The sequence below is a fragment of the Hirundo rustica genome, chromosome 4 (genome assembly GCF_015227805.2).
Source record: "Hirundo rustica isolate bHirRus1 chromosome 4, bHirRus1.pri.v3, whole genome shotgun sequence".
NCBI lineage: Eukaryota > Metazoa > Chordata > Aves > Passeriformes > Hirundinidae > Hirundo > Hirundo rustica.
Window position 1 is genome coordinate 29,995,233 of NC_053453.1, and position 19,273 is coordinate 30,014,505.

Genomic DNA, 19,273 nt, shown 5'->3' on the forward strand with positions numbered 1-19,273 from the left:
CTATCAACCATTTTGTTCTCAAAATAGGAATTTGTCACAGAATCAGGTTCTCTTTTCAGGCTTCTGACTGAGTTCCTAATCCAACTTGATAAAATTGCCTGCCTGCATGAATTCCTTGTCATACCAACTCTTGCATATAGACCATTTCTTTTAAGCTCTGAGTGCCTTCCCCTATGAATATGATCATTCCAGGTGATTCTCAAACCCAAAGCAAATTCAGAACAAAAGCTAGATCTTGGCATAGAACTGTGTAAACAATCCAGTCAATTAGCCAGATCATCACTTAACACTAAAACTAATGTTTTAAGTTAAAACCAAAAAGCCACCATTATGTCACTGCATATGAATTCTCACTGGAGTGCTTTTGTATTTTTTTTTTCCAAGATGGCCTTTACAGCCGAACCTTCTGGTACCTAACATCAAATTCCTAGCAATCACAGACTCTCTACATAGTCCATGCGTAAGGTAAATGAGGAACATTGAGAACTTGCCTTTCAAAAAGCTGTCCTTAGCATCTTAGGAAATATTTTTTTTACACTCTAGGCTGAAGAGTCTAAATCCTCCTTCACAAAATGAATACTGCATTCTAATAGACAGTGATGCAGCATTTAGGTTCTTCCATCCAGAAAAACTTTTACAATTACTTGAAGGGAGAATTCAAGAAAAGAGTTGCAAAGCGAAATTTTATACCCACAACAGTATAATTTTGATCTATAAAAATGCAAAGCATATGCTCACATCTGGGATTTTAACGGCTTATTCAACAAACTTGTCTCAGCTATTATTCTGCTGCATTCCTACAGAAGCAACACGATGAAGTCACAGTAGAAAACTCCAGCACCAGACATGTTCCAGATGTTTCTCTGTGTTCGCTTGAGTCATTGCTTCACTGAAAATAGTATGATATTCAGAACTTTCATAAACCTAAATATAATTGCTAACAATTTTCTCTATGTTTTTTTTTAACGGCAAATATAGCACATGCATCATGTAAAGTGGGTATCAGACACAATTCCAAACATACAGATTGCAGCAAGTGGCAAGGCTGCTCTAGTCAAGATCAACACTTGATATTCTGCCAAAAAAACCTAGAAATGCTTCAAATTTGTAATCAATAAATGTATGGGTACCCAAATTTGTTTTTATTAATAATCTCCTTATAATAAGCACTTCAATTCTTTCCTATGGATTAACCTATGACTTGATAAATTGATTTTGAGAGCTTCCAATTTACCTCTTACTGAACTTGCTAAATTTCCAGGAAAGCAACCTTGAAAGAAATTATTAAAGCATTGACAGGCTACGCCCAGCTTTGACACCAGGAGAGTGGTAGATGCATGCAGAACAGGACTAGAGCTCCTCTGAAATCAAGCCCACCAAGAGGAGAAGTAGGACCCTAAGGCACACAAAAGGAGCTAAGCCAGAGCAGTTACTAAAATTAGCATATAAGGCAGAAGAAATGGAGTTTGGAAAGATGTCTAACTGAAGATGTCCACAGCATCTCAGGTCTTTATCTCTGTGGCAGGGATTCTCAGAAGAGTTCACATTTATTACTCAAACTATTAATATAGTTTATAATATAGTTAATATAGTCTACTATAATATAGTTAATATAGTTAATATAGTCTACAAAACCCACACTATTTGAATTTTTTCAATATTTTCAGGTTTTTTTCTTGCAAAAAATCTGTGAACTTTATATCTCCCTTAAAACGTCTAAATTTTCTGAAATTATAGCTCATAGAAAAATATTTCACAGAAATCACGGTTTACAGAAAAAATTTATGGTTTGAACCCATACTTTACTCTGTTCTTACAGTTCAAAAGATCTGCTGCTGCTTTCCAGATGGTTAACATATTCCCCTATCCCCAGCTCTGATAAAATCCACCTGATTTTTTTATACTTTACATATACACACATAAAATGATTTGTTCTTTCAGATTCAATATCTTCATGTATTACATTCATGAGGTAGTCAACCTATGTAACAAATTTAATAGTAATCAATAATTGGGTACTAGCTACAAGTGAAGAACAGCAAACATACTTCAGAATTAGATGGGTATTTCTTTTATTGTTCAAAGCAACTCTTTCTTGCTCTGCATCCCCATTCTCTGTCGTCCCTGTATCCCTGTCTTTTATGCCAAAAGGACTAGGATGAAATCTTAATTTACCTGATAGCTATTCTGAATATTTTTAGATGCTAGCTCAATATGCATTACAAATCTACAGTGAATAGAACTAACATTTCTCTAAAACACAAAAAGGCACATGCTTTACAATTCAACAGTTACTTGTATCACGTGAATTGCTTCTTGCTGTTAAAGAGGTTTTTCCAAACTTCAGTGACAATTGTTGTTTTTCAGTGTTTAAGTAGCAAACTGCCATTATGTAGAGCACTGGGATAACCCCAGGACATAAAAAAGTTTGGGTCAAAATCATTTAGCTACCTCCCACCTCTCCATTCCAATGCTCAAGGAATCAAGAGAATATGGGCATATTTCTGTATTCCTCAGGAATCCAGGAAGGATCAGAGTGCAACCTTTTGGAGTGCCTCAAAATAATAATAATAATAATAATAGACACACATTATTGGGTATTTTTACTGTTATTTTCATAGCAATAAAGACTTGTTCTAAGAATGTCACTCCTGGAAGATAGGTGGTATTTTCAACAACTTTCCTTCTTTGGAGGTGGGGGTTTTTTTGACTCAGATGTGCTTCACTAAATCCAGTTGTTAGAGCAGTCCATAGAGCAAGATCCAGTATGACGTGGCATTTGAAATCTGAGCTTAAAAATTGATACTAAAATAACAAATGCCTTAAGTGGGTCTTTTCTGTATTCATCACAGCAGCAATGTTATAAATACCAAATATAAATCAATTTAGCTTGCTGGAAAATATTAATTACAATTAATAGTCATCATGTCTTATGCCAATTAACATCAGCAGCAACTTGCAGTCTGAGCTTGAGAAGAACTGTCCCTTAGTCAGGAACAGATGACAATTTGTCAGATTAATTAATTGCTGTTCTTTCTTACATCTTTCAGAGGTAATGACTGTAATTAGCTCCTTACTTCCTAAAGAAAAATGGTTCCACTACACTAATTACATAAAATAGGTTTTTGTATTCCTATATAAAAGAAATCCTCTGATGTTGGCAAATTAGAGTCAATTTAACTGAAGATTACAAATGAAGTCTACATAAAAGATGAACTTCCTTTCTGATGAATGACCGACTGAAAAATGGGTTAAACACAGTAACACCAATGGCATGCATAGGCTATAATCAAGCAAAGCTTCCAATACGGCCTTCACGTAGCTTTTTCTAATCTTGCAAGACAGAAAGAAGCAATTTGAGACAGTTTACCCACTACACTTGTTATCCATCAAGACATTATTTCCAAATTCCTCGCTAATATTGCCTTACCAAACATAGAATCTTTAAAGATTAAAAGTTATTGGGGGAAATTTAGAAATAACTGAGTGAAATGTAGCAGCCTAATACCCAGAGAAATTAAATTAGAGTTTTTAATAATTTTTGAACATATAGAATTAATTTTTTTTAATTAACATTGTTCCCACAGCTCCTGAAGGTGCCAAAGCACACCACTATATAAAAGCAGCTCAACATAATAAACCACCCACAATTAAGATAATCAGTCATACCTGACCATGTAAAAAAATCTCAAAAATATTTATTCTCACAACATCCTGACAAGTAAAAAACCACTTTCTGATGGTAAAGTGAGACATGAGGAAGCCAAATACTAGACCAGTAAAGAACTTAAGCACCTAATTTCTGTTCACCTCTCAAACTACATAAAAATCCAAAACTAAAAGCCTCAGATCTTCACTGGAAACTGGATACAACTGGCCTCCACCACTACTTCTGTTTCTTTCAAGGCTCTGTAAGTGCCTTGACTATATCTACTAATTAGATATTTACGACCCTTATGGACAGCCCAAGAGAGGCTATATTGTCCAAGTTTACAGATCAGGATCTGCATTCAAAGACTTGCAAATGAGGGAGCAGTGAGTGGCATCCTTATCACCCAAAAACTCTTTACCAAATAAACCAATGAGCAGAATATAGGAAACACAGTTTCTAATTTTTTTTTTTTTTTTTTTTTTTTTTTTTTTTTTTTTTTTTTTTTTTTTTTTTTTTTTTTTTTTTTAAATCTGTCGAAGCATTCAATCCACACTTCAAGCAGACAGGCAGTCTTACACATTGGGGTATGAATGAGGAGAGAGAGAGACCCTGTTTTTAGCACTGAACAGACCCAAGTATCCTGAATTATGTTACAAAAGTAAAGACAGAAATTGAACGCAAGTTATGTGTGCTTAAGGCACTTTCTGGAGTGGGTGAAGAGGTATTGATACATGATTTAGTATTTTCTCTGAAACAGATACAATGCAGATACAAATAATTACTGAGGCCAGATGCTAATGCAAAAGACTCCCTCTTTACAAAAAAGCACATACCTGTACCTAAGTGACTCATACTTAATTTGTTCTCATTCAACAAACAGCCTCAATAAGATGAACTGGAGGAAACACACTTTAGGGATGTCATATTTCAGATAATTCTACTTTGGACACTACTGATCAGGAAAAAAACCAACTTATTATGCATGAGCTGAACGTTTCAAACAGAAAGAAAGATGTCAACTTTTCCCTGACTTCTTTCACCTATTTTTAACCAGTGTGATATGTGTAAACTTTAATGATTACTCTGAACAGACAAACTGTGGGTTTTTATGTCACAAGATGATAGAACTAAGAGAAACTGCAGGTATAGTCAGGTGGACAATTTTCACAGAACCAGTATTCTATAGGCATGGTATTGCCACACAGCAAACACTGATCCTTCTAACCTACATCCAAAGTTGCAAGTACAAAGAAAAAAACCAAGGCTTACCATTCCTACACCACAAACTGTTCCATCAGCCAAAGGCATGTGCTGAGTACGACAACCCTTGTGAACACCTTCTGTGCTCGTGCACCATAAGCGTTTGCATTGTTTCTAAAAAGAAAACCAGATTACTTTTGTTGCACCTACAATAACATTTTAGACATTAACTGTGATTATTTTTATTTTCTCACACTGTGCAGGCTTAGTGTTTGCTATTGTGCTACCATTTTTCACAGATAAAACCCCACAAAACCAAAAGAGATTTTGCTTAAAGCCAGGCAGGAATGTGGAATATCTAAAACTGATCCCATCAGATTAATAGATAACTTCATTTTCTACCTCAGTGGAAAATTTTATTTAAAAATATATAAGATGTTATGGTTAATACTATGCAGCACAGTTTCCATATAATCCCCCAGAAAAAGACTGTAAGAGAATTGAACAGGGATTAAATGTACTGACTAGAACATTAAGCAGAAAGCCTCATTTTCAAAATACTAAAAGACTCTTAACAGACAAATAACCCTTATGGATTACAAAATTTACAAAGCAGTCTTCAGTAACACCATCTTCAGGTGTTTGAAGCCTCCTTTTCCTTTTCTTTAATATTTTTCAGAAAGCCTAATTCCTTTTAAACAACATTTTACCTCACCAAAAATATCCACTTAATTCAGTCTGAATCTTAAATGCTCTTCTTTAAACACTTCCAACAAGACATACAATACTGGTAGTGGAATTTTACAAACTGGTCCAAAATCAAACTCTACATTTAATCCTGTCAGCAGTGAATAAAGTCATAATGTTGTATTTGTGTTTATATTGCAATTACATTAAGTTCTCAAAATACAAAATTTCAGTACTAATCTGGTCAAATTGTATTTCCATATCTCAGTTTTGCATACAAAATATGCACTCTGTCAGGCATGAAAATATTTTTTTACTTTGAAAAAGTAGAGGGAATCTACATTTTGGAACAAACATTTAGAAAAAATGTTTGAGATAATTTATTTTTAAGTTAAAAGTCTCTAACAAGTATTAAAATAAGCAGAGAAGAAAAGTGTGCAAATATAAGATATGTCCTATACTGTGAAAACATTTGCAGGAAGTGCTGAAATAAATCCCTTTAAGTTGTTGCAGGACACCTTAGTTTATGCAGCTTTAGATATTTTAAAAGAATTATCACATTCACAGCTATGGAAATCAAAATGAATGCAACCTACTTTCTATAGCTATTGATTTCTCACATGTGAAATTGCAATCCTGTCTACTGAAGTCTTCCACTTCAAAACAATGTAACCCAGAATTTTACTTATTTCAGGAAAAAATTATTCCCAAACCAGTAATTTTCAGTAATTTTTTAGTATAGATTAAGCATGACTTTGTCTGGTTTTCACTCACCAGGTAAGGGCATACTTGTGAGCCAGTACCAAACGTAAGCTCACACTGCTTGTTGACGTCATACATCGACCCAGGCAGCTGAGAGGAAAGATCATATGTTCCTCCACTAGGTTTGTCTAGGAGGCATTCACCATAACCAGTACTGTTGTAAAACAAGAACAAAATGTGAATCAATCACTCAGTTCATTGGGAACCTTCTCACTATTCTCACAATTACACATGCATATCTCAGTGGAGTTAAGGGTTTGCATGCCTACTTCCCTATATAAGGACTTTAACTGAATTATTGAATAATGAAATGTAACAGGTCACTTGATTTTCCTTTTTTGTATTTTGCATTTTGATCTACCAAACAAAATTAAGTGGGTTTTTTTTCTATTTTCTTAAAAAGGTGGAAAAAATGGTACTGCCTAAATTAAAACCATTGTTTATTTTTAATGTAAAAACTTTAGAAAATAAAGGGTGCATAATCTAACCTATTAAAGGTATTTTCAATAAACAATACCACTACATTAAAAAAAAATCTTCTAAGCTTTGCATGTTCAGTGCAACTTTAATGAAATCGTAATTCACAGAAAAAGTTAAATACATGTGTTTTTCTGGAGGACTAAGGCCCTACAAGTCAGTTGTTAAACCAAAGAAAATGCAAAAACCATATTTAAGCAATACCTTTATAATACTTCTCAGAAATAAATTAAATTGGTAACAGAAACAAACAAACAAACAAACTTTAAAAATTATAATTAAAATTAAAAATAAAAACAAACAAAAACACAAACACACAAACACACACACACAAAAAAAAAAAAAACAACAAAACAACAACAACAAAAAAAACACACCAAAACATAACAAAAAAAACAGTCCAAACCATAGCATTATATTGACACTCACTCGAGAAATTCAGTGATGTATTTTTGACTGCATTTTGACCAGGTCCATGGACTTGTATGATAATTTAAAGTTGGAGCCATCACATGATATTGGTGTTTAATTCCAGCTTCTTTACATTTATAACTATCATCATGAGGTACATTGAACCTAAAAAGCAAAACAGATAAACCAAAACAAATTCAGAAATAATTAACTGAAACTCTCTATGCTGTAGAAGCAAATGCTTGAGTTATGAGTTTGAAAATGTCTTAAAACTGAATGGGACTCAATACACCTATCTGACCTTTTGGCAATAGGTATCTTTAAAGTGCCTTACATAACTATTCCCTTATCCAAATGCTCCTAGTTATACAGTGGTGGATACAGGAAGAACTTTACAATTAATATAATCTTTCAGCTTACCAGAAAAATTCCAGTGTTTTAGGAGTGTGCCACTTTAAATGACACTACCCATTTCCTCAGCTGAATAAACAGACCGTGGCTGGTTTGCCCACAGCATGCAACCCCAATACTCAGATCATAACTCTAACTATTCAGTAACAGAAACTGCAGAGCACATCAATATCATACTTAATTCAACTAGCACGTCTTATTCTACTACCTCAGTTCAAGTACCAAGACAAATAGCATGTGTCTAAGGGGCCTTGCAGGGACATGAAAATGAACAAGCTAGCTACTGAGCTCTGTAACGTCGTCGTTACCTACACTGTGGCATGCTCATGGAGCTAGAGTATGGCACCTTTCTGCCATCACTGATGAGGTATGCTTCATAAAATAAAATGCTGTCATCTCCTCTTATTTTTCAGTGTAAAGTATTTCTCTTTGTGTTACTCTACTGTATTCTGAAAGGAGCAAACACAAGGAAGAATATTTCTGTGTTATATTAACAATTGTCTTTTCTTAAAGGTAAATTCCTAACAGGGCTAGAATACACTTAGTGTTAACAGGACTATATTGCACAGCCTAGGGTATGTGCCGTGTCCCAACCATTTCATATAACAAAAGGACAAAATTTATCCCTTTGGATAGTTTTCCCTAAAATTCAGGATACCAACCAAGTTATAAAATTCACAATTTCTTTACCTGGCCCACTGCAAGGGGCAAAAATAATGACTTTTCTAAAAGGACATATCAGACTACACCCTCTTAGAAATGCAAAGCCCACCTTTGGGCTGGTCATATTGAAAAGGAAATTAAAAAAACAAAATTACTTGCCAGGAAATCAGTACTTACACATGTCCAAGCTCATGTGCTATAGTAAAAGCAGCACTCAATCCATTTTCTTCACTTACAGAACAACTGCGTAGTGGGTCGCACATTGTACCTAGCTCTGCTAAACCTGCAAAATTGAATCCTTAAATAAAAACTTAAGAGAATGAATTTTCACCTACTGCCATGTATTACAGTGAATGCTATGGCACTCAAGTCAGAAGTGCCTCAAATGTGCAGCAAGTTTACACAAAACGAAAAACTACCTTGCACTGAAGTACATGCCAGGAGAGAATAGCAACAAGAAATGTGAAACCATTATTTTTGTCTGTGTGGCTTGAATTTTTTATCTATTTTTTGACTTATTGCTAACAAATATTTTTCTCCTCACACTGATATTCTCATATACAAAATCATACTGATGAAAAAAGAGTAACTCACCAAGAGTATCACACTTCTCTCTAGCTCTGCAGATATCTTCCCTTGAAAGAAAAGATTTATTTCAAAACATTACAGCATATAAAACAATACTTTAAAAGTATTTCACTGTTGCTATACTACTTACAGCAATTGAAAATCTGATTCTCAATTTTTAATGTTACAGGCCATTCAAACAATTTGAATTCTAGTGAAAAGACGTAATTTAAATTCACCAGAGTAAGCCCACAGTACTGCTTTTTATCTAGCATGCAAAGAATAAAAACTTATTACATTCTTTCTCTGCAATGCAGAAGGTAGATCAAGTATGAAATGATGCTGAAAAACAAGTGGTTTGCAGTATACTGGAAACTTGAACACCGGGGGGAAAATTAGTGAAAAAGAAGAGTGAAAAAGAGACTTTTCCAATGAATGAACATCAGAACCCTCACTGAGGTCATTGATGTACAGGAAGAAAACATACTAATATTTATATGCTTTACATTTAAAGATTTTGATACTTCTGATTACATAAGGGCTATCCAGATCTGTCACTGCATCCTTCAGGTGACTCTATTACATACAACACTCCTCCCCTATCACAGGTAGGTAGTATAGCTGAAGATTCAATTTCCTTGCAGCACTTTCAGGTCTAACTAATTTCTATCATCTTTAATGGAAGGATCATCAGATGCTTATCTATCAATATAGCAATGTCAGAATAATTGTTCACATATTGATAATCAGTGTTTTGGAAGGGCAAGATAGTGTTATTCACTTATCTATGAACAATGTCAGTGGAATGGTTAAAAGATTCTACCGTAAAACAAAACTGAAGCATTTGTCTCACCTAGCTGAGTATTGTGGCTGGTTTGGATACTGTACCTAGTGATGAGAACAGCAGTATCGTGATGAGAAGGGTGAGTATCATCCAAAGTGTTTTGTGCTTGCTGCCATAAGCAAAAATTACGAAGAGTGGTAGCTGCATTAAAAGTGATAGCTGGTCCTTCCTAAGCAAGAAATGGCCAAAAATATTTTAAAAGAGCTTTAATATTCATGCACTTGCACTTACTGCATTGTCATTGGTGCTGCTAATCTGCAAAGTAATGACTTGCGCATGGAAAGAAAGTCAGCAGGACCCCACATAAGAATTCCCTCAGCAGATTTGTTTGAAGGGTCAGATCTGAATTTAGCTACAAGTCATCAGTCACAAGAACCCATTATTCTAAACAATGTATGTGAGCATTTACCATGTGTTAAATATTAGAAAAATATAGTGACATTTATGATAAATAAATATGAAATCCGTGTATTTGAAAAGCAAATATTTCTTACAGTCTTAAAATATTACAGCTGTTAGGGCTGAAAGCCTTCCATCTAAACCCTCTATAAAAACTGCCATTTTCCTGCCATGTTTCCATGAGTAGAACCACACTTCAGATAATTCTCACATAAGCTTCCATATACTATCTGATTTTATGTCAGTATAGGTCAACTGCACACGTTAATACAGAGACAGGAAAATAGAAGCATTAAATACAGACCCTGAAATTCACCTTGCATTTGTCGTATTGTTTCCTATTTTAAAACAAAATTGCATTGTTTAAGAAAGCATTTTAGATTTAAACTAGAAAAATATAAATTTTGTAATTACAACACAAATTCACGCATTTTGTTTCGTATATAAGAATGAATCTTTTAAATATTTCTTTTTCTTACCTGTTCATTGTGAATTACAATTAATTTGACAATAACTATATTTATAAGATTTCCAATAGTTGAATCTTTATATATTGCTGCAACCTAAAGAGAAAAAAAGAAGATTAGAGTATTAAACTCACCTGATAAACTATCTCTCTTAATGAAACAAACAAATTACCAAAGAAAACCAGGCCACTATACAACAGGTATCTCATGCATCCAACTGTACCTTCTACCCAAGGACACGATGACCAAAAAAAAAAAAAAAAAAAAAAAAAAAAAAAAAAAAAAAAGTTTCTCAGCTTTTAATATCTGAATATCTTCAATTCTATATTTTCCAAACAGACACCATGTTGATATGCTAATGTAAAACGTACACTTATTATACAGTTTATTGAGATTGAAGAAAGGAAAAATGTAATGTTACTTTGACTGTGAGGCATAAGCTGCTTTATATAGATGATTTTTAGAATCAATACCTGAAATATTAGAGAGTTTTAAAAAGCAGCTTTGAACAATTAAGTTTTTACCTTGCTTTTAATGGAAGCTGGACTGAGTTGTAAAACCATATTGAAAATACATGCATCTTTCCACAGTCATAAAATTTTTATAGTAAAAATCATGAGTCAATTCCATACACCAAAGTGAACTACTTTGAAAGTTATTTTTCATAAAAGCAGTAAAAATGTTTATACTTTACAAGTAACAACTTCAGATATCTCATTCATGTGAATTCTGAATTAAAGCAGTAGCCTAATGTAAACAAGAGTTGTCACCAAACACAGAAGTACTGCCTTTCCTCCCTTCAAGCTTGTGCTAAGGCTGCAAGGCTACGAAAATGATCAAGAAACTGATCCAGCTGCAAAACTATTTTTTTAAAATCACATTATACTGGTCAATATGCTCTTGTTTCTGGTGCAGTCTCCAGCACAAGTGTTGACAGAGGGAAAGGGGAAGGAGAACAGACTTATTTCAGAAGTCTTTTGAGCCATTTGGACTGGCTCAAATTGCTTGTGAAACCACAGCCTTGCAGTATATAAATTCCATTTACCTGAGGTCAAGTAATGCTACTAAAACTTAGAATTGACAGAGCTCTGGCTCCCAACTCATGCCCCACCTTTCTCTATACTGGAAAGAATACAATATGCAGCACTGCCCTTCATTCCTTTGTTGACAAACAAGCTGGAAGTAGAGGATTTAATGAGAGCAGAGGAGGAGCCAGAGCTTCAGAGCCCATGTGGAGAACACATTTCAGAGTACAGCTATTGTTTGCTTCTTTCCATATGAACTCCTTTCTTGGTTACTAACTAGCAAGTATCCAATTATTCTTAGGTGGGAATAAGGAACATCTCTCAAATACACACTGAAGTGCTGAATCCACTGGGCATGGACAAGCTCAGAAGCCTTTACAAAAGGTATCTGAAATGCTCAAGCACAATTTAGGCAGAATTTGACTGGAATAAACTACCATTTTTCTATTATCAAAATTACTTTACCACCATCAAGCTCATAATGTGTTCTATACTTTGAGGTCCACTTTGATAAACTTAGAAAGGATATTTCTGGATATTTATCCTCCCCACAGTCAAGGCATGTTCCTGCAGGAACTGCTGTCTTACAATAACACAATTACCACATCCATCTTAACTCATGGAACTAATAGGGAGCAAATTCCATCAATGGTGAATTGAGAAGGAGAAGAGATGAACTGTTCTGTAGACATGACTGTCTAGAAATATGTATTTAAACATATTTTCATACAAGACAGGAAGAGCAGCTATTTCACTTCTTCATCCCTTTACTATGGAAGGAGACAAGATGTCTAATTTTCAGATGTATGAGGCTAAGGCAGATTAATTCCAGCCCAGCCCTTTCAAGTTTTATTCCTCTTCAGCGAAGAAGAAACAGAATATGGGTTTATATGGCATTCCAACATTATGTCAGAGAGGAATGTGAAATGAGATCTGTGAAGATCTTTGGCTTATTCTGAGGATTGGAAGGCACTTTTTCCAAGGATTGATTCTAATACCATTTTTAAGCTGATATAAGAGGCACTTACATCTGAGAATTTGTTACAGCATAAACCTATACAAGAAGATTAAATGTGTATAGCATTAACACAGACTTCTTTCACTGGACATGGTTGTGGCACTTGGCCTTGTAGACCTTCATGAGATTCACATAGGCCCACTCCTCAAGCCTCTCAATAACTCTGGATGGCATCCCTTCTCTCAAGCAACTCAACTGAACCACTGAACTTGGTGTCATCTGAAAACTTGCTGAGGGTGCTCACAATCACACTGTCAGTGTCACTGATGAAGATACTAAAGTGTTGGTTCCAATACGGACCCTTGAGGGACACCACTCCTTACTGGTTTCTGTTTGGACATTGAGCCATTGATGATAACTCTCTCTGGCCATCCAGTCAATTCCTTATCCATCTAACAGTCCATGCATCAAATCCATATCTTTCCAATTTACTGGCCAGATTGTAGTGGGGAGCTGTATCAAAGGCTTCAGAGATGACCAGGCAGAGCTCTTTCCTTGCCCCTGATGCAGTTACTCCATCACAGAATGCCACTAGATTAGCCAGAAACATCTCTTAATTAATTAGTTAATCAGTCTAATTTATGTCTGGGTTTGGACCAGAAAGCTCTGAAACTCAGGAACCAGAGTTTCACTGGCTGCCAAGTAAAGATCATGCAGGTCATCTGAGGGAGTGACACAACCAACAAAAACCAATACATGGGTTGTCCAGTACTCTAAGGCGATATATATCAGGTAGAATAGACAAAGGGACTGAGAACTGAATGGGACAGTTAACTAGGTTCAACTGAAACCAAATAATGCCTGACTGCCTAAACTGTGACTTTCAACTTTCTGTGCAAAATTAGCCTTAAGTTTCCCAAATTCCTCCTCTGCCATAGTAGAGATAATTTCTGCTCCTGGGTGATTAGAATAATCCAGGCAAGGAGGTGAGGCTGAAGCCTTCTTGTAACTAAAACTTAGCAGTTCTTGCTCATGGTTGTAGCAGTACATATACTGTAGTTTATAGATGTTCCCTCATACACACTAATAGTTCCTTGGGAAAAAAAAAAAACCTTTTACTGCTGTGCAAGTGCTTTCTGTCAAGGTTACCCTGCTAACAAAATCTGGAAACATAGAAGAGGCAAAGAAACCAACACAAAACACAGAGTCAAGGGTCCTCCTTCCTGCCTGATGACCTAAAGTCAATTTAAAATATTTGATCAAAAGTGTATCTTCAAAACACAAAAATAGTTACTCATACCTCAGAGCAGATGCATTAGACTGAGTAAGTATATGAGAGAAAAATATCTCATTGCATTCCTGAAGAGAATCTGTGGCAGGACTTTCAACACTGTATCTATGCACCATCTGAATTATGTACTGGTTATCTCTCTGGAGAATAGCTGAGGACTGAAATAATGTCATGTAGATGCCAGAGGTTAGCAGTTCCTGCCAAAATCTGAAACATACCTATTTCCATTATGAGACCAAGTAAGTTCATGCTATATGTAAAATAACACTGCCCTCATTAACCCTATCTTTGAGTCAAACTCTGGATCCCTTGCCTCCTGAGCACTTTCATGACCTCCAAACATTTAGTTATTACTACTGCTTTCAAAAGATCAAAGAGCAAGGTTGGATGCTGATAAGAAGATGCCCTTACCAGTAAAGTTCAGTATACATTCTCAGCATGGTTGAACACATATGAAGGGAAAAGTCCTGAAAACTGATAACCACAAATCAAACCAGAAGATTTACCTGAGGCACTAGGCAGACCAAAATAATCCACTGAAACTTTGAATGGTATAATGATGCAGGGAACTATCAAAGCTCTGGAATATAAAATACTTATTTTTAGTGAAAAAAAATTAAGAAGGTTAAGTACTCCCTGCTCCTGTATTCTAAGGATACATCTCTCAATCATCCTTATTGGACGCATTCATGAAAAAGAATGATGAAAGGGGTTAGGAATTTAATAGACTACACCATTTCCTTACAATTTCCAGATCTACTTGCTTTACAGTGATCTAAATACAGGCTTCAGAGAAGTAGGAGGTAATAGCCAAGATAATGTGAAATTAGTTTTTTCAAACTCTTGAAACCAGTCTCCACACCAGAGGCAACAAAGAATGGGAAAAAAATTATATAAATGAAACCAGTTACACTTTGGTGGAAGGATCGCAGCTTTTATTTTCATGGAATTTTGACAGATTAAGTCAGACAGCTGTGGCTGCCGGTTGACTGGAAGCAACTTTGCGACGAAGTTTAGTTTCTCTTGACAACCCTGTTGCAACTGTCCATGAAAGTGTGACTGTGAATAGTGGCAAAATGCTCTATTTAGAAAAGGTGCTCATAAAAAAGTACACCTAGAGGCTGGAAGGTAAGTAAATTATTTATCCAAATCCAGTTGCATATATCTTGTTCAGCTCCTTTTTTCCCTTCCTATAATTCCCCCTAAACATTGCATCACGAGACCTCTTTTTCTTTCCTCTTGTCTGTTACACACAACCATAGTACCAAGAAAATACAAACATTCATGTCTCCTGAAAGAAACACGGTATCACCTCATAGTTTGTATGTCTTTTAAAGGCTCCAAAATCTCTTATGTAGCACTGTAGTGCTGAAAGCATGTAAGATATCCAGGATCTGGGAGATTTCTCCTTCACCTTTTCCAGTGTCATTCCATCATATATTTCTTAAGACCAAAACTTGTCTGAAGTCATGAGATATATGAGAAGTTACTGCTTCAGCAAAAGAGAAAGAGCCGTGTTATTTCTGTTGGCACTATTCCTATTCTGTTGCACGCATATTTCAGTACAAAACTGGCTTTTCGCAAGTGGACCTAGTGGCAACAAAAATGCCTTATGCAAACTTGCACAAGAATACCTATGCCTCAGACTTACCATTTTTCCCCCCTGTAAATTTTAGGTCATCTACTGCTCCCTCACCCAAGTCCTGTTCAATCTACTATCCCCTCTGTTAACCAAGTAGAGGTTCGACTTGTCAGTCATCTAGTGGAGTGCTTTCGTGGAGGCAAAAGGAAAGAAAATAGGTTAAACCCCCTAAAAGCCCCCTTTAAAAACTGAGTTGCCTTTTGTGTTGGTTTCGGCTAGGGTAGAACTAATTGTCTTCACAGTGGCTGTTATGTGGCTGTGTTTTGGATTTTTACTGACCACAGGGTTGATAATACAGAGATGTTTTTGTTATTGCTGAGCAGAGCTTACACAGAGCCAAAGTCTTTCCTGCTTCTCGTACTGCCACTCTGGGGAGGAGACTGGGGGTGTCTGGGGGGTTGGGAGGAGACACAGCCAGGACAGGTGACCCAAACCGACCGAGGGAGATTCCAGACAATGTGACATCATGCTCATTGTATGCTCTGGGGGGAAGGAGGAGGACGGGAGAAGTTTGGAGTGATGGAGTTTGTCTTCCCCAGTAACCATTGCATGTGATGGGGCCCTGCTCTCCCAGAGATGGCTGAACACCTGCCTGCCCATGGGAAGCAGTGAATTAATTATTTGCTTTCCCTATTAAACTGTCTTTATCTCAACCCATGAGATTTTAGCTTTTACCCTTCTGATTCTCTCCCTGACCCTGGTGGTGTGGGAGTGAGCAAGTGGGGGGCTTAGTTGCCAGCTGGGGACACCCTATCAGGAATGTCTATGTTCTGTCTTACCTCTAACTGGTAACTGAGGTTACAAGTAAAGGTATCCCTTTAATATGGCAATAACTCAGAAGATGGTAACAGTCATGACTGTCACCATCTACAACTCTTCAGTGAAAATAATGTACCACAGTTATAATCAGATCATATCAAATGCTAGCATGTACAGCACAATGTCAATGCATCCTTCCTTTCAGAATCTAAAAGAAACTACATTAAAAGATCATTTCACAAGACACAGCCATAGACAAGCTTCTCTAGCTGTTAGAAACTACCCAGAGAAACACATGAGTGTTGCTTGGCAACATGTCTCCTTAGTCTCCTTGTTCCTATTCTTATTATATGAGATGAGTCCCAGACAGATTAAAGCAAGGCTTTTGTCATAATTTAACAGTACCAAGACTTCACCTTAGGAACACTTCTCAAATTAATACTACTGAAGATAAAATCATGGAGACAAGTCTAATAAGTGAATATCTAATCAACAACAACCACCACTTAGATAAAAATAGTAAATTGTACTAACAGCAAGCGTAAAGACAGGCACGTATGTGCCTGCTTACATACTACAAAATACAATCACTTAGGTAGGAAAAGACCCTTAAAATCATTGAGTTCAACCAAACACTGCCAAGTCCACTGTGAAGTTCTATCCCTCAGCCCCACATATGCACATCTTTTACTTACCTCCAGGGTTAGTAACTCCTCTGCTTCCCAGGGCAGCCTGTTACAATGCTTCACAACCCTATCAATGACCCTAAACCTTTCTGGTGCATCTTGAAATCATTTTCTCTGGTCCTTCACCTGTTACTTGGAAGAAAAAACTGATCCCCAACTCACTACAATCTCCTGACAGGTAGTTGGACACAGTGGCAAGGTTCCCTCGAGACTCCTTTTTTCCCCGGTTAAACCGCCCCAGCTCCCTCAGCCGCTCCTCATATGACTTGTGCTCCAGACCCTTCATCAGCCTTGTTGTCTTTCTCTGGCCATGCTCCAGCCCCTCAATGTCTTGGAGTGAAGGGTCCAGAACTGGATACAGCACTCAAGGTGCGGCCTCAGCAGTGCTGAGTACAAGGGAACAATCACTGCCCTGGCCCTGCTGGCCACGCTACTGCTCATACAAGAGAGGATGCCACTGGCCGTCTGGGCTACCTGGGTCCACTAATACCTCTGTATTAGCCGGTGGACCTCAAGATGTAGTTACGTATCATTATGATATTCAATATATGGGCACCCTGGAGTTGCAATACAAGGAGAGTCACAATTGAAATAGAAGGCTTTTATACCCCTACAGATACCCATATGTCAAAATAAGTAAGAAGGCTAGCTCAGAGAATTTATATGAATGATACTTTGAAAATAATTGTTTCCAGCTATGTATATTCATAGGTACATAAAAAAATACCCACTTTCATTTTAACCACGCCAAATGCACAAGATGATGGGGTTTAATATGCATGGAAGAAACCTAACAAGGTATATTCTTGGCTTACCGCCAAGAAAAGTATGCCTTGTCCTGGCCTTCCAGATTTTACTAGATGAGAGATAAAAAGCACTGAACATTCCTGTAGCTTTAATACCAATACAATTATCTGAATGAGAAAGGGGCAAAATAGACTGCTGAGGTTCTAAGGAACAGATACAAGAAACAATATATTCACATCTAAATTTTGAATGTAACTGTATTCATTGTCTTTCAGATGGTAGTCATACAAATTAAATTATTCACCTACAAACTATATAGGTCTACTGCCTATTTTTAAATGATGACTATAAGCAAAATAAATAATACCAAACATTCTTAAAGGCCAGGATCATCTATGTTTTCCCACTGTGTTCTGCAAATATGAACTGTTGACTATTGTAGAGTATGAACTACAAAGAAAGTATTAAAGCAGTCTTTAAATTCACCCCATATATATTAAGATAAAATAATCTGTCCAGCTTTAAAGATGGGGCACATTGGTGCACACAGTCTTTCCATATAGAACATACTTCATGAACAGTGCTGATGGTGACAATGGGGAAAAAAAAAAAAAAAAGTATAAACAAGACCCTAACTAGAAAAATCTTCTGCTGTTAAGACATACTACTCACTACCTTTCATTTCATACATCAGTAAAAGATGGTATCTGTAAAACTTTACTGAAGTTTTTGTCTTAATGAAAATCAAAAGCACCAGCTTTTAACACCATATTATAATAGTACTGTTTTACCATGATCCAACACCACTATATGGTTTCATAGCCTCACTGCAAGTTAAATGATCTAAACTGATGATGTCTCAATCCTTGAATGCATGGCTGCCCCCTCCCATGCTCCACTTTAGCACTCACATGACTAGGCAGGCAGCCAAGTTCACAATCTGCGCTGGCATAGCCCTACCACAGGTGGTTTTACATGTCATGATTTCTTTTCAGAAAGGCAAGATTACAAAGTTTTTGCTGCAAGCAGACTAAGAACAGACCAAGTAGTTTTTTTACTACCAAACAAACTACATAAGCAGTACAGTATTTAAAATGATGTCAATAATCAGCTTCTTGATTCAGAAAATCAGGACAAAATGTTTCATGGAACCAAATTTCAGGTGGTTTTGAATTTTTATCGTAAACTCCAGGGTCTTAATGAATTATTTCAGTTGCTAAGAGCAAGCCTTCATGTTTAGGGCTTTGAACCTTCAGAACATAGTCTAAGATAAAGTCCTCCAGTTACTAAATCTATTAAGACAGTGCCTACTGTCTTCTCTGCTGATGCAATGCTTGGAGGAACAAGAAGAAACAGCACAAGTTAAGCAAATACAGTATTCTTATTGTTTTATTTATTTATTGTTTCACATTAAATAATGCTACTCTGTGTTGAAATACAATAAAGTTTTCCATAAAATCCTATGGCAAAGGTACTCCTTCTATCTTGAACTATGTATTTCATTCAGAACGAGTAAGTATTTCCAAGATATAATGTAAGTAATGTGAATACTCATATTGCCAACATTTATGCAGTTTAAAATGAGAAAATGCATTCCAGTTCCAGTTCAATGGGATTACTTGCAT

At 36.2% G+C, this 19,273-nt stretch overlaps 1 protein-coding gene across 1 annotated transcript in view; it reads right to left on the reverse strand.

Moving 5' to 3' along the window:
- The window catches only part of ADAMTS20 (ADAM metallopeptidase with thrombospondin type 1 motif 20), an 88,209-nt gene that overhangs the window by 49,831 nt on the left and 19,105 nt on the right, over positions 1-19,273 (reverse strand). Inside the window, exons 5-11 of the mRNA XM_040063046.1 lie at positions 10,553-10,636; positions 9,719-9,843; positions 8,858-8,898; positions 8,441-8,546; positions 7,208-7,354; positions 6,314-6,455; positions 4,922-5,026 (exon numbers count right to left, since the gene is read on the reverse strand). Coding sequence (XP_039918980.1) covers positions 4,922-5,026; positions 6,314-6,455; positions 7,208-7,354; positions 8,441-8,546; positions 8,858-8,898; positions 9,719-9,843; positions 10,553-10,636 — 750 coding nt within the window. The remainder of the gene's footprint in view (positions 1-4,921; positions 5,027-6,313; positions 6,456-7,207; positions 7,355-8,440; positions 8,547-8,857; positions 8,899-9,718; positions 9,844-10,552; positions 10,637-19,273) is intronic.